Source organism: Antrostomus carolinensis, unplaced genomic scaffold (genome assembly GCF_000700745.2).
Source record: "Antrostomus carolinensis isolate BGI_N321 unplaced genomic scaffold, ASM70074v2 scaffold3596, whole genome shotgun sequence".
In the NCBI taxonomy this organism is placed as follows: domain Eukaryota; kingdom Metazoa; phylum Chordata; class Aves; order Caprimulgiformes; family Caprimulgidae; genus Antrostomus; species Antrostomus carolinensis.
Window position 1 is genome coordinate 40,508 of NW_010321023.1, and position 16,142 is coordinate 56,649.

Consider the following 16,142-nt stretch of genomic DNA (forward strand, 5'->3'; position numbering starts at 1 on the left):
AAGAAGATGTATATTCGTGTGACTACCCTGCTGCAATGTCAAATCAAAGGTCAGAGTGGAATCAGTTTTAGGTCCCATTTCTTCATCAACATGAACCATTCGCATATGAGCAGCCATCTTTTCAACATCATTGAAGGTTGATCGGCAATATGGACAAGACAGACCGTGTATTAACATATGATTAAGCAAGGTATCAGTGGGTAAATAGCGATTACAGTATAGACATTTGCTAGTGAAATTGTGTATTTTCATTATATAGTTAGCTACTGCAGGCACCTTCTCAGCCTTGTGCTCCTTTTCAAAGTGGACACTATACACGTTTTCAGGAAACAGCTCGTTACAGATCGTACAGATTTTCCACTTCTGTGTGGATGATGTATTGACAGCGGAAGGACCTGTAGCAGCTACAGGAGATTTCGAGCCAGACTGACCTAATACTCTTGAAGCTGCCTGTGACTGAGATAGTGACGTCTGTTTCAACTGAGCTGATGAAAGTGAAGATGAATTGGCAGACTGAAGAGAGTATCTTGCTGAGGCCTGTGATCTCTGTTCTCCTCCAAGAGTGTAAGGCCTTCCATTTCCACTTGCTGAAAACTGTTTCATTGTTTGCGATTGCTGTGGAATAGAAACTGGTGCATTACCACTTAAGTTCAGCCTTCCCCCTGGCTGACCGACATAGCTTGGTGGTACTGATTTGACTCCGTAATTGTTTTGCTGTAAATGAACATTTGACATCATGTTCACTCCCGCAGAATTTAATGTAGGCTTTGGTATAGTGAGTCTGTTCATCATCTGCTGTGACGAAAGAGATCGAACACTTCCAGGGGAAAGGGCACCCATCCTCTGAGGGAGGCCCATAGGTTTTTTATCCTGTGGTTTTGGAGCTATTAACATCAAAGGTTTAGATCTTGGAACCACTACGTTAGTGTGACCTATCATTGCTGTTACCTGATATCCTATGTGTTCGTGGTCTTCGATAACATGCTGTACTAAAGCTTCATACGATTTCGGCATAAAAAGGCATCGTTTGCAGTGAATACTCCCCTCCTCTCGGGTACTGGAACTTAATGGAACTGCACCATTGAGTGACTTTTCACCTCCCTTCGCTACGTACGGAGCAGCAACATGCTGAAAATGTTCCCTGTAAATGTGCTTTCTAACTATTTCATACAGAGGATCTCGGTAAGTGCACTTCTTACAGTAATAAACAGCTTGTTCTACACTGTCAGCCTGCTTAGGTTTAAGGCTATCATGTTTGTTTTTATCTTTAAAAGTGCTGATGCCTCCACTCGGTGTATTGGCATTTGGAGCATGAAATATTTTAATGTGCGTTTCCAAAGTCTTTTTGTCCGCATTGAAAGTACAGTAAGGACAATTAAGGAGAATCCTATTTTCAAAGTCTTCACTATGAACATTCCGGAAGTGGCTTTTGTACGCTGAAAAGAACTTGGAGGAAAATGGACATGCACTGCAGCAAAAGGGCTTTGTCCGATAGTCCTTAAAACAAAGAACAAAGCAGAAACTAAATATTGAAAAGCAGTTTTTAGAAAAACATCATCCATGATCTTGTCTAAACAATGTTTCTGAATAACAGTCTCAAGGCCCACTGCAACAGTCTCAAACCTTTAGATTAATTTCTTCTCTCCAATTTTTGGCCTGCAGATGAGGCACTAAAAAGTTTATCATCTGAACATACCTGTGATGGGGTGAGTGCCGATTTAGAGGTCCCTCAAGCGTTTAACCACAAACTCAGCAGGCCAAGGCTAAATCATAAGCATCTTTCTCCACCAGTCAGAAAAAAGCCTCATTCCCTGCAGCTGAGCTACATGAACAACTTCACTGTAAACTCATTTAGCAAACATGATTATCCAGAAGGCAAGGTACCTCCCATCAAAATCTGCCAAACATTTATAGATAGGAGACAGATATATAACTTCAGCTCTTTCAGTGTCTTAATCCATTACAAACTTTAATATTAATGATCTTCTTCAAAACTTTTTTTTGGTAAGCAAATGGATTTAAGCTTACCAAGTCAAACACTAAGGCTACACAAGCCCTTAAAGCCACCAGTCCTCTTCCTTCTGATCAAAGCACAAACCTGATTTTTCAAACACTTAAATCAGAAAAAAGATTATATTTGAAAATTCCACATTTGCAGTTTCCCTGCACCTTTTATCTTTATATTTAACATGCTGCCAATGCAGTTGTTGTGAACTGTTGTAACAGAAACTAACATTACACTGGCCTTAAAGATAGCCACAAGCAATCTGGCATTTCAGATGAGATAAGACATGAAATTTAAATAGTTACAAACATTCATCATGAGTGTCAAAACAAGTCTTGTGCATCAAGCTACACACAGATCATGTGAAGTAGCTGGAGAGTTGCACTCTCCCTCTGCGTAAGTAAGTAGGAATACATGCTTCTGTCCACCTTCTGAAGCCTCAGACATCTGGTAGGCTGGAGACAAGATACAACAAAATAAACTAAACAAAAGCTGTCTCCTTTTATATTACAATTTTTATTTTGGAATTAACTAGAAAAAAGGACAACATTAGTGTATTTTACGGAACACAGTAATAGCGGGAAATTTCTACATTAACACTACACTAGGAATCCACTATGCTACAGGTTTCCATTTCCTGTAATGGCAATACCTGACTTTTCAGATGCTTTAAGAGGGCTTGTTTTGTGGAGGGATTTCTCACCTTCTCACTGTCCTGTCAGTGCTGGTATTACTCTATATTGTACTATCCACAGAGGCTGCTGCAGTGCACACTACTGGCCTTAAATGCGTTTCGTAAGAATAAAGTATTTCTTCCCTCCACTTCTAGCTTAATGCAAATTTCCTTTATTGCTGGCTCAGAAACATCTAAAAAAGTAAGACTTCCAGTGTCACTTAATTCTGATGTATAGAATGACACATACCCTAAACCAAATCTCAGACATAGGCAGATTATGAGAACCTTCATTCAGCTGTGGCAGACAGCTAAGAGAGCTACAACAATAGTGGAAAGAGCAGCAGTTCGATGTGTTCTTTTAAACTTTTTCTGAAATTATGAAAGCAGCTAATGAAACATTCATTATCATGCACTGTATAAAACTGTTGATCCTTTGACTGGCAGGATGGTGAAATTGTGCTAAGCTTAAAAACAGACAGGCCTTTAGTATGCAGTTGTCAAAGGGTGAGTAAGATTTCCTGACCAATCAGTTCTCTGGTATCTGGCTATACATACTACTAAGATTAAGACAATAAAATAAAGAAATATTTTTAAAAAGCGCAGCTTTTTGCTGTCCCTTAAACTGACAACAAATGAAGATCAATGGGTAAAACTGCAGGTAAAGCTCTTGGCCTACTTGTGAAACTCCCTTCAGTATGAACCACCTTCAGAAGCAGATGTCAACATTAACTATTACCAACCTGATTTTTTGTAAGCGATGGGTCCCACAATCCTACATCTTCCCATGTAGTGTTTTTCAAATAAAAGTCATTAGGTTCAAACTGCTTAAAATCCTGGAGAAGGGGAAGATTGGAAAAGAGTACAGAGAATCAAAACCAAAGAGCAGCTGCTCCCTTAAGCAAGTCTTGTCAGCATCCATGCAGTCCTCAAGTGCTGCTGGCAAACAGCAGATATTATGGATTCATGGAAGTGGGGGTATTTCAGATGCACCTCTTTGGAGGTGAAGAGTTGTGAATAGTCTTAGTATCATAAAACACCTGAAGAACTATTTTCAATACTCGCCCTCGTAATTAACCCAGGACTATAATTACATACCTGCCTCATTTTCAAAAGAAGTCATGAAGAAAAGTATTCCTGGGCTAGTGCTAAGCTTTTAAGATCATACAGACGTTTCACCATAACTCATGTTTGGTTTTTTCTTTGGGATTTTCTGGGGGGCAGGGTCGTTTGCTTATTTTTTTTTTTAATTACTTTAATTTCACACAGGAATTCAGAGAAAAGTTTTTAAAGTTTGACTACATATATGGTGTCCAAGGAGCCCAACTCCTATTAAAAAATAATCCTATGAAGTACGTTGGCACTTCATCTTTGGCATAGAAGTCATCAGCATATATGGACTCAAAAATAGCACTGCCACTGAAATGAATACTGAAAGTAACATTGTCCAGTTCAAAATTTTATCCTTAAATATTATACTTGCTCCATAAATTTTCCAAGCAGGAAGGACTGGCATTTCTTTCTCTTATGCATCTCACTTAAATGCTCTTTGAAAGAGATGCTAACAGAAAAGCCAAAGCACACAGGCAATAATGCTGAGTAAGGAGTTAAAGTGCATGAACTGACAGTACAGAGTCAGTGTTCAGAACAGAAAGCTGCACTTTTGAGACTGTAATTATGAAGTTTGTCCGGAAGAGTAGCACAAACACCCTTCCCTTCTTGGAACTAACAGGTACACAAGTGATTCTTTAACTTGATTACCTACTGTTAGCACTGAAACACTTCATGAAAACCTCAAAACCATCTTCTGTCCCCCAAGACCATCCTACAGTGCACCTAGTTCTTGCTTCATTCCTAAATGATCAGTTAGCAAGTGCTATGTTTAGAAAACCAACATAAACAAAAGACAACCTACCTTCAATATACATCAAGCTAGTCACATACAGCCTGAAGCGTATCTTGTCTCCACTAAACTTCAAAAATTGTTTACAGGTAAATTTTATCTCAAGTTATTAAGTCCTACTTTGTGCAGAACTTAAAAAGCAATACAGGGGTAGCAATGCCTGAACAAGACTCAACTGGAATCCCAGAATCATTCTCAGAAGCTGATGAGAACAGAGTAGTGTGTGTGGGAACAGGATACAGGGGATGTCTTCAAAATTCACAGTAAAAATTTAACGTTTTGTGAAACAGCTCTAAAAAACCCAACGTCATACACCAAAGACCTCACAGTCCCGCTGACTTCTGAGCATTTTAACTCCAACTACAACACTTGGGAGGTATCATACTTACTTCTATATGTTCTTTACAGTATTCCAAACCAATGTCACTAAGTATTTTTTTCACAGTTTTCCGGGCCTTTCTTAAACTGCCAAGGTTGTTGACAGGAAGTTGGAACATAGTTTCTATTGAAAAAGAAAGTAAGAGAAAAGGTTTAAGTCAAATGTGTTTTGTCTGACAGTGTTGCACTTTTAATTATTAGCAATTTTCTGTCTCAATTTACCCATATAACTCATTATCAGAGCTGTACCATTAACTAAGAAACTGCCACATACTCTGTCTGAATTGTTTTTAAATGAGGCTGGCCATAAGCTAGATGCTGACAAACTTAACAGAGCACTTGAAAAACCAATAAACTGATGTAACAATTATTGCAGGAGTAATCAGCTGCATCTGGAAATAACTTTTTTAAAAAAAGTATTTGTATTTAAGTTAATTTTACCCCCTATGCTGAAGTACTTAAAAACTTAAAATTTATTTTTTGTGCATACATATCCTAACTGATTTGAAAAACTGGTAAGTTGAGCTTCAAGGTTTTTGTCAGTCTTGTAATAGATTTAATAGTATCTCTTCAGTGAAAGATGCTTCTCGCATTCAACTGTAGACAGGATAAGAAATTAATAGTTTCCTCCATTTACTGTATTTATAGCTTTAAATGGCTGACAGGCTGTTTAGCAAACATTCTTCTTTTATTAAGATGGGACCCCAAAGCTTGGTTAGAGCCCTTTGAGATATAAATCACAGGAAAAAAGTACAAGAGCTGGCTTAACACCTCTAAGTGTAGCTGGATATTTTCAACCTACAAGACAAGCCTCCCTTCCAGTTCCCCACACAGAGACAGCTAATTCCAACTGAACTGGGGCTATCCAGCTAAACGAAACTCTTAAGATACTTGGATTCCTAGATTCAATCATTACCACTAAGATTTCTTCTAAATTAATAACTAGTCTTACTCTGTGCATACAGGAGCTCTCAGTCTGCATGCTGCTATCGTTACAGCGAGCGCCTGCTCAGCTACAGAACCATCATCAACAAGTCATCTGCACTTTAAAAGGGTGCAGAAACAGCAGAAACGTGAAAGTCTGACAACATACAGTTATTTGGAAGTGAGAGGGGGTGGAGCCAGCAATAAAAAGGTAGGCTTTGCTCAAAGAAAAGGGGAAGAAGCTTCTTAAATAGCAAGAAAGTATCAGAGTTGTTATGTTGTTCCCTGGGCTTTATTGGTCCAATGCCTGTTGCATGAAGAGTATCACCTCAGAAGATAAAAGCTGCATTTTTAGTCATTAATATTTCTGTGAGCCAATTCAGAAATGCTGCTGTTTGAACAATGAAAGCCTTCATTCATATCAACAAATTAATCCACTGTAAGGCCAAAGACTACCTACATCAACTAAAAATGGACCTTTTTTATTAGGAGCTTTCAAGTATTTTTTAACAGTCTCAAGCAGAAGCCTAGAATGCAGAGTTAACAGAAGTCTGCAGACATCAAATACTTGAGTTAGACAAAAATTCTCCCCTTTTATCATGAGATCAAGGGCAACTGCTAAGCTACAAAGAGCTTGCTAAGAAATTTTCTCCAAGTACAAAGGATATGGGTTGTGACTTCAACAACTGAGAGTCTCTGATCAAATCTAGCCCTTCTATATGCATTATCATGCACACTCTTTAAAGTACGGTCTGTTTACACACCAGCCTTTTTAATTTCATACTCCTACCAACTTTTACTAGGTAATGCTTTAAGACAGTCACTAACAACGTACTATTGCATGATTCTCCCCAACAACACTGTCTGGTTTCAGAAATAAACAAAACTGAAAAGTTCTGTGTGTCACAGCGCCAATACAAACCACTTCAGTTGGTTTCACAATCTCCAGCTAGTGCTGCTAGCACGTGTTCCTAGGCTCTCTCTTCACACTCAATGAATTCAGAAATAGCTCCTGGGTAAGAGCAGAAAGCTATCATGACATTTAGGATTCACATTGTAACTATAAATTAGAAATTAAGTGGAAACAACCCTGAGTTTTTATATAAAGACCTAGAGGAAAATTTTCAGAAGGACCAAAGCAACTCTTGATCATGAAGTATTTTGGTACTCAGGCTGGACACTGTCACAGATTACCAGAAGCAAATACAGTGTCATTTTAACAGCCCTATATGAAAACTAGGAAACCAAATAAGAGTTTAGACCTCATCTATAAATCTCAAGGATTCAAAATTACTCATTTTTAGTATTTGCAATAATGAAGTTACTTAGACACATCATGCAAAGTGACCAATGATAGTAATTTTCAAACAACATAGGCAAAAAAAAAGTATTTTGATGTTCTGTATTAATTTCCTCCAAGTAACACTTGTTAAAGAGAATTTAGTATAATCATAAACATCTTGATTTCTTCATATACAGAAGTCTAAATGCATATATATTAATGTACTGTTAAAGAGAATTTAGTATAATCATGAACATCTTGATTACAGAAGTCTAAATGCATATATATTAATGTATGTGACTGTAGAGGTGTTTCAGCTAACTCTAGTCTCAGTGAAAAGGATCAGAATTGGAAGAAAATTAGAATTAACTTCATATGTTAACATGAAGTTAATATGTTCTATATCTTACCTGGCACCTTTCATTTTAGGGAAACTCAAACCCACTTCAGAAATATGAAGAACTGGCATTCTAGTGAAATACCTTATAGACAGAGTCACTTGCAAGTCTCACAGTATGAGCTGTAATCAAGCCATGAAGAGCCCTTCTACAGGTGTTCTTTGCCATCTCAGAGGAGGCAAGGATTAAACAGATCATGGCAGTAAACGACTCTCTCTTCCCAACTACTCCCTCTAAAGCCTCTAATGACTTTGTACGGGAAATCAGGAACTGCTCTTTTTTTATGCTGTATCCATTCTCATCTGTACTCTTTCAGAGTCAATTTTTTCATCTGCAATTATAAACAATACCCAGGCCTGAGACATTCTTCCTCTCTATGCAAGAGTGAATGTGATTGTTCAAATAATTGGAGTTGATTCATGTCATCCTTTCAGAATACTACTCACTCTTGCCCAGTGAATTATTTTTAATCCTCATGAAGGACTAGGAAATGAGGTTTGAATCTGAGTTTCTAACTTCTTGTTCATTATTAGTTATATATAGTTAATCTTGTTAGTTATTTTATCGAAATCTGCATTCAAGCTCATGGTTCCTTTATGAAATTTTCTGATCCAATTGTGAATTTATCCACGTGTCCCTCTCCTCTATCTTGTGTCAAGCGCTATTTCTGAGGGCACATATTCAAGAGAAGTTTAAGAAAAACTCTTTCAAAATACATAAGAATTTACAACTCTGTACTGTGTATTAGGCTTGATTAAGTCACTACAGAATGTGCTAAGTTCTGCCCTCCTTTTGTACTCACCCTTGCCCATACTGGGGTACCAGTTTTACTGTGTAAGCACCTCTGGGCAAAGGTGATGTCCTGGTATTTGTACTGTTACTTATAACATGCTTATGCATGAAGTGAAATAAAAACAATACCATTTATGATAAAGTGTAAGCACATAAATGGTGGAAAAGCTTTTGAAAATAGTAATGGATAATTACCTTGGAAACAGGAATTTGTATGAGAAATTGTTGTATTTAAAAAATTAAGACCACAAAGAATATATTTACATATTTCAGCGCAATATTACAATTAGTTTCATTACTTCAACGAATAGAACTAAAACCTCCTTGACTAAAAATATTATTTGGAGGTTCCAATTTTGCTTGAATTGTGAAAACAATGTCTAATGTAGCTGCAAGTTGAGCCAGGTCCATTTTAAAGATGTGAACAGTAATTGAAAATATTTACAACAGGGCTGAGGATCAGCAATGCCAATTTTATGAAGATTTAGTAACAAATTAATTTTAAAAGATGGTAAAGACTAATGGGAAAAAATGCTGTTGCCTAAGAATTTCAACTCCCAACTAGCCTACCGATTACTGCAAATGGTTTAGTAAGGTTGTGTCATATGTGCAATTTCCACATAGTAGCATTTTCTCTATTTTTGGTCGGTAGTTGAAAGAGTAAGTAAAGCTTAATATTTCCAGATGGAAAAAACCAACTCCAACCTGCAGTTTCCTCTCTTAGGCCAGTCACTACAGTCAGCTTTCAATGCTGAGCCCACTGTCACTTTTTTCATGACTTAAAACAGATCTGACTCGTGTGATGCTAGAACTGCATTAACAAGAAAACAAAAAATACCAAGTAGTGCACAGAGTGGAATTACATCCTTAAACACAGATCATAGACTGAAAAGAAAATATGCTTCCTTGACATTCTATTCCTTCTCTTCACTGAAAAGAATTGGGAAGTATGGCTCTGAACACCAGGTTACAATAAACTAACACAAGTTTGCTTTCAAAGCACAGCATAATCTTTTTTTTTTTTTTTAAAGTCAAGAACATCCATTTATTAAAAGTTCTTGCTGCTGCAGTTCATAGAGCCAGAGTAAAAAAATATTACTGTTGCCAAGAAATTAATCATGGCTCCATTAATTCTTTTTCTCTAAAGGCAACTGAATAAGCATTGCTCTCACTGTATTGCATCGGTTCAGTCACGCTTTCAGGAGCTTCTCTGCAGCTACCTATATGCTCCATTTTTTCATCAAAAAATTGTATGAAACAGCATAGTCAAGTATGTTGAGGATTTGAATGAATATTTTCAAGTGACCTTGAAATCCAAGGAGATAATGTCCTAGTCATTTTATTCCAGAGTAACTCAAGTTCTTAATATCAACTGCAGAAACAGCAGTGCCTGAAAACATTACATTTTAAACCTTCTAGCAAGCTGTGCTGTTTTCTTTAAAACCGAAGTCCCCACTTAAAGAATATACTAATTTTGCTTGTAAAGAAGCCATTTTTCTTCTCATGACAAAGTGAGTCAGTACAGAGTTTGGCTTTAGGCAATAATCACTTGTAACTTGAGTCAGCCACAAATCTCAAAATAATGCTTACTAACAAATAGCTTGGTTTAGTACAAAACACCACTAACAACTTCTTCACCAAAATAATCAAATCCTTTCTCTTAATTACCGTGTCTAATATACCATGATATATATAAACTCAAATGATAAAGAAAGCAAATCATTTAGGACTGCCTGAAAACAAGTTCTCTATTCTATCTGTACCATCTTCTTGCCTCCGCCCTTTTGCCTGCCTCACAGTCAAGTCTTAAAGACAAGAAGTTATCAAGATCTTACTATCACAACACATCATAATAGAGGATATAATTAGATCTTCACATCTGAAAACTGAAGATCAACCTTAATTTGCAAATTCTGCTTTGATAGCTGAATCCAATTCATCTAATCTTAACAAAAAAACCTCATCCTTAAGCAAATACAGCTCATTTTATTTAGGAAGTTTCTTGACCATTTAATCATAATTATTGGAGAGCCAGATACAGTTGGATGTTATTATGGTTTGTGACTACAAAAAGAGCTTTTAGCATCTCCATTCATTTCTATTTACAGCAAGTAACTCAAACTGTAATTGCAATACACCCAACACACCGCTGGCACAGCCCTGAATGTGAACGTTAAACCAGTTGGGATTAAGCATCTCAAATCATCCTCGAGACATGAATGCTATTCTTGAAATGAGGTATCCTTTATCTGACCAAAAGCTGCTGTTTAAGGGAGGACACCTGGAACATCTCTCCTTCACTGTCAGGGCTGCTTCTTACTGCTCTGAAGCTTAGATCCAAGTAATTATTTGAACAGAACACAACACTAAGGAATGCAGCATCCAGTACTGACAAAACCCACTAATGCTTTCATCTGGCACTGAACCTGCGGCTCATCCAGCATCCCCCATAGCAAAGGATGTCCATAATAAAGGGTCACAGATCAACTGATCCTTCTGTAAAATAGTTTACTTCAACACTGTTTGTCCTGTTGAAATGTTTCTCCTACTGAAATGCCAAAAGTAAACAGTCTTAAATTCTCTGCATTTCAGTGAAGACAAATAAAAGGCACAAACAGCAGTTCAAGCTTTACACATCTATCAGTTACCAACTCCTGATGGTTAAAGACGTGCTACTTACCTAATATTATAGGCTCAATACAGAACTTCCCTCTGAGATCTCAAAGTAGTTTTCAGAAGAAGCTCAGCAGCATTTTTTTTTAAATAAAGGAAGAATTCATTTATCCTGAGATAATATAACTCAATCAGGATTCCAATTAGTGGCACATCCTGTATTTCCATGTATTCTATTTTATAACAGCCAAAGCACAACTAATTTTTATTAGCTTCCTATGTGGTTCTACTCTATCCTATTAATTCCTGCACAAGTCCTAGATATTTAATGCATTACAGAACTTTTATTTGTAAGGGAATGTGCATCTGTACACACATTCACAGAAAAGTAAGTCAAGATGATCACATATGTTTAGCAAAAATAACTCTATAGAGAAACCTGAGCATTTTTTATCAACATTAAGTAAGAGGAATAATGAGATCTGCCTCTAAGTCAACCAGTTATTTTCAAGTTCATGATTCAACAGACACAGTAAGAACTAAGTTTGTGTCTGCCCTTCTGTTTCCTTTGGGTCCTACCTACAAATACACTGGGAAGCCCTTGCTCATAAGCTGAATTACACATCAGTCTACACTGAAGTGCTGGGTGGAGAGAGACCAACAATGTCCTTACTGGAAGTATCCAGGTAGTATCTTTACATGCCTAAGAAAATGAATTACTAACCAGTTGTAAGAAATTCAGAAAAATAAGACAAATTTAATAAGATGATCTCACTCATCTTTAATGTGCCTGCAAAATGTCTGACTCCACCAGGCACAAAATAATGGCAAAGCAAGCAGACTAACTGTGTAAGAAATAGCTGAAACCTTCTTCTGCTCTGTATTTATGCAGTACCTAGCATAAAGGTCTAGTCCACAGCCAGGTACTGATTCCTAGAATAATTCAGTAGCCAAATGTAAGCAGAAAAAACAAGCTATAAAATAGCAAAATATCATTACTACATTAGAAAGACTGTACTTTGCATTTCATAGTCATATTTTGGTGATGCAAAGTCCTATTTTGGACAAAGTCCATGCTGTACTATTTCACTGCTAAGGGTAACAGCCACTATGCAAAGCATCAACAAAAAGCTAAGACAAGTTTCCTAGCGCATGCCCACGTGTTAACAAAAAGGCCTGAATGAACCTACTCTCAGATCTTCATCCAAAAATCCGAAGGTGGGGCAGGAGGGAAGGTTTTGTGAAAAAGGGAGAAGCATTTGCAAGGTAAGCAGGGGAACAACAGTTAACAGACTTCACAAAACTTGGGAGAACTGAAGCACTGTCTTTGGCTTTTAACAGCCTATAAGAGTCCCAGAATGAAATAATTTAACCTCAAGTACAGTTCTGATATGTGCATCTTCTAACCTCAAAATTAGGAGACAAAATGACTACAAAGACTTAGGAAGTTTGAGAAGTCTACAGGAACCAGCAGTTCAGTTCACTTAGTAGAACCACATCCTGAAAAAGGAATAGGTCAGGACATAATACAGGCTGATTGATTTAAATTATGTCCAACTTTTAGGAAACAACTCAAACTGCAGGCCAAAAGAGGCAACAACACTGCGCCTCATTTGTTTAAAGTCAAAGGCTTCTTCAGTGTTTTCAAAGAACTGTGATTCACTGCTGTAATAAAAAAGGGACCTCACTTCAAGGTTAGTATTGCTTCACAGCAAAGGGTTTTTTCTCTCTACTCAATCTTGTTAGCCATAGTTGGTAAAAGAAAATACTAAGGAGGGGAAAAAATGTGTAACAGCTTGAAAAGTTATCAGGAGCACTAGTGTGAACAACATTCAGGAAAAAAACGTAATTCAAGTGAACAGGAGGGACAAACCCATTACTAGAGAAAAATTCTGTTTAGTTTTAGGAACTTAACAATGCAAATATCCTAAGACACAGGAAATCAAGACTTCTAATTTTTATGGCATGATGAAAATGGAGAAAGGAGACAAGGTCTAGCCCAAAAACTAACCACCGCACAGTCACAGAGAAGTTTCAACAAACACAAAATTCTTCAACATATCACTTTTTAAAAAAACCCAGATTTTAGCATTTAGACTGCCTTGCAGTGACTTTCAACTCCAAATTACATCTTCACCAGCTTGCTACTCTTACTAGCACGTCAAATTCCAGATAGAAACAGTTGCAGTCACTATTCTAAAAACATCCAGAATGTGAAGTCTGACACATCCTCCTGTTGTGTTCCTCTAAGTGATTTTTTAAACCACTTTTAGCATTTAATAATAACTGATCAGTGAAAACACGGGTGCCAAAACAATTCTATGGAGTTAAAAAAAAAAAGTAGACCTTTAATCCTAAACCAAACATACGTTAAATACAGAAAATCCAAAAAGATGCAGACAGCTCAATCAGCTTCATTTCCAGACAGCCAGCTCTTTACTACTGTTTAGCAGAGGCACTATTTCACCAAAAGATTCAGTGTGACAACCTCTTCCCCCCGGTGTCTACTGGGAACACCCTGCAGTCAAAGAAGCCCAGTCTTCCAAGAAGGGCTACTACAGCCCCAGCTGTAAAGAACAGCCCCAGCTGTAAAGATGGGAGCAAAGGCACCACCCCTTTTACTCAAAGGGCTCAGATTTCTAAATCAGACTAGAAGCACTTCCAAAGGACTAGACTCTCACGAAGTATAAATCCACTGCCAGTTGATAAGCCTACAACTGATGTTCTAGGGCTACTGCAAAAAATAAAAATAAATAAATAAAAAGGTGTAACTCCAAATAAAAAAAAAAACTATATAAAACTTTATAAAAAGGCAAGGGGGGGTCTTCCTACTATAATGCAAGTATCTACTGTTTGTCAGTTTCTTATATTTAATGCCAAGGTGTTGGCTGAATTTATCAAATTAAATGAGATGCCAACACTTTAGATCTAATGACACAGAAATGTGGATCTCTTGAAATTACTGCTTCTTACAAGCATTCTGTGAAATCTATACTTCCATAAAACTTTCGTTAAATAATTTACCTCAGAATAAAAGTGGGGATGCAATTACAACTATTTCTTGGGCACATTATTAAGACGAATAAATAAAACATCACTTTTACTTTCTCTTATAAGCACATTTAGTTGACCCTTCCCTTCCTAATGCTCTTATTTACTCCTATTATGAAGACTGAGAAAACCTGAACTTTTTGCTGATCGAAAACACAGTATTATCAACTGTACTGCTGAGGATAGTACTAGGTGTGAGCATGTGTGCAAAACAGGCAATTTCATAAGCAATGTATAAACCCAGCCTTTTCTATCCCATTGTGAATTTGAGTCTATATACATCTATACTCAGATCAATCTTGTCTTATTAAAATCATTAGCTCTGTCAGAACAACAGTTCATTAAAGCAGATTTCTTAGAAATTTGAAACTAAAAGATGCTAATATTTTCTGTTATTTCTACACATGTTTATAAAATGGAACTGTTCTTACTCTCTCTCTTCCCCTCTCCCCCTCATCATCCCTCTGCTGCTTCAAAAGGTCTGTGTTTTCGTCGCTCTTTCCCCCTCTCCTCCTCATCCTTTCTTTGCTGGTTCTTGGCCTTCTTGGTCCTTACCTCGCTCATTTTCCCTCTTCTCATCTTCCCTGTGCCAATTCATAGCGTCCACATTCTTTCGTCGTTCTCTCTCATCCTGTCTCCACCGCTTCTTGATATCTTTGTCCTTAACTTGCTCATTTTCTCTCCTCTTCTCATCATCCCTGTGCCATTTTATTGTTTCTGCATTTTTCTGCGGCTCCACGCTTCTTTTGAGATAGTCTTGTCGCCTCCTCCTCTTTTTTAACATATCCCTTTCCCTGGCACGAGCCTGCTTTTCTTTCTGGGAAAGAAAAGCTTTACGGGGCATCATGAGCTGCTGCTGTACCTGTAATAATATCGTATCCATGGAATAATATACTATACATGCACTCAGTCAGGCACCAACAACTCTCATTTGGAGCTGAATACTTCAAATACTAAGCCAAGATAATTTACTGCTTCTTCTCTTTCCGTCATAACCCTCTCCTAGGTCCGTATTAGATAATGACAGGCAAGTTGCTATGCTCAGCTCCAGAACACCTAACTGGCACCTCTGCAGCTGGCGCACATCCAACATTGAAGAGTCAACCCCCTAAAATCCCAGGCCTAAGCAGTATCATTTCTGTCCCCTCCCTCTTACAACTCCTCCCACAGAGGTTTTAGCAGCCACTTGGCATTGCTGCATCCAACTGAAGGAACAGGCTGATAGGAGAGTTACCTTAGTTTCTTCTCTTGCTGGAGATCTACATGTAATGAAACTTAAAGGTGCTTATTTATCTTTTCAGACCTCCATCTCTACCAAATGTTGTTGAAAATGGACAACTTTTTTCTGGGCTGGGAGGAGGGATTAGGAGACAAGCCACAATCTGAAAAATTGTATATGCTTTGTTTCCTCAGGAAACCTGGCCAAAACATTTAACTGCAGTTAATGAAGTAAGTCCTGACTCATCTACTCAAACTTCCTCCAAGTATGGTATGTCTTGCTATTCACAAGAACAAAGGAAAAAAGAATGTGACTATTTACTTGGCGTTTCTGTGGATTCCTGCCAAGTGGGGCTTTTTGATTTTGTGGTTTTGGGTTTTTTGGTTTTGTTTTGTTCTTAAAGAGATGTCAATGAAGACTGCCTTTTTAACAAACTGTTTTACTTTTGGTCATTTCTCTGTAGCCATCTGTCCTGACAACACATTCATATATTTAAATTTACTGGTGTTAATATCTGCAATTTTGAAACCACAGAAAACGAAACAGATCACATAAAGAATTTATACTCTTACTAATATCCTTTAAATACTCTTCTGTACACCTTGAGCAATGTTTCAGAAATGTCAAACTGCAGTTGTGGCCCAGGTTTGGGGTTTTTGTTTGGTTTTGTATTTTTGTTTAGAAGAGAGTTTTGCAGAGGTCTAATCAAAATGAAAACTGCAGAAAGGACAAAATTACTAGATTAGAATACTTAAGCAAAGCCTAAAACAAAATGAAACAAATGTACTTTGAAAATTTAGCTACCTTATTGAAAGCACTTGTTCCCAGCATGCAATACTCCATCTTTTTCCTACAGAAAAAGCAATGTTTCAAACCCTTATTCTAAAAGCTGTTCCTTTTCCCT

The 16,142-nt window shown here is 37.4% G+C and overlaps 1 protein-coding gene across 1 annotated transcript in view; it reads right to left on the minus strand.

Annotated features, from left to right (window-relative positions):
* Window positions 1-16,081, minus strand: part of ADNP (activity dependent neuroprotector homeobox) — an 18,809-nt gene extending 2,728 nt beyond the window's left edge. The window contains 5 exon segments of the mRNA XM_010169762.2: window positions 1-1,497; window positions 3,422-3,514; window positions 4,971-5,083; window positions 14,575-14,881; window positions 16,043-16,081. Of these exon segments, the coding sequence (XP_010168064.2) occupies window positions 1-1,497; window positions 3,422-3,514; window positions 4,971-5,083; window positions 14,575-14,881; window positions 16,043-16,081 (2,049 nt within the window).
* Window positions 16,082-16,142: the final 61 nt, after the last annotated feature.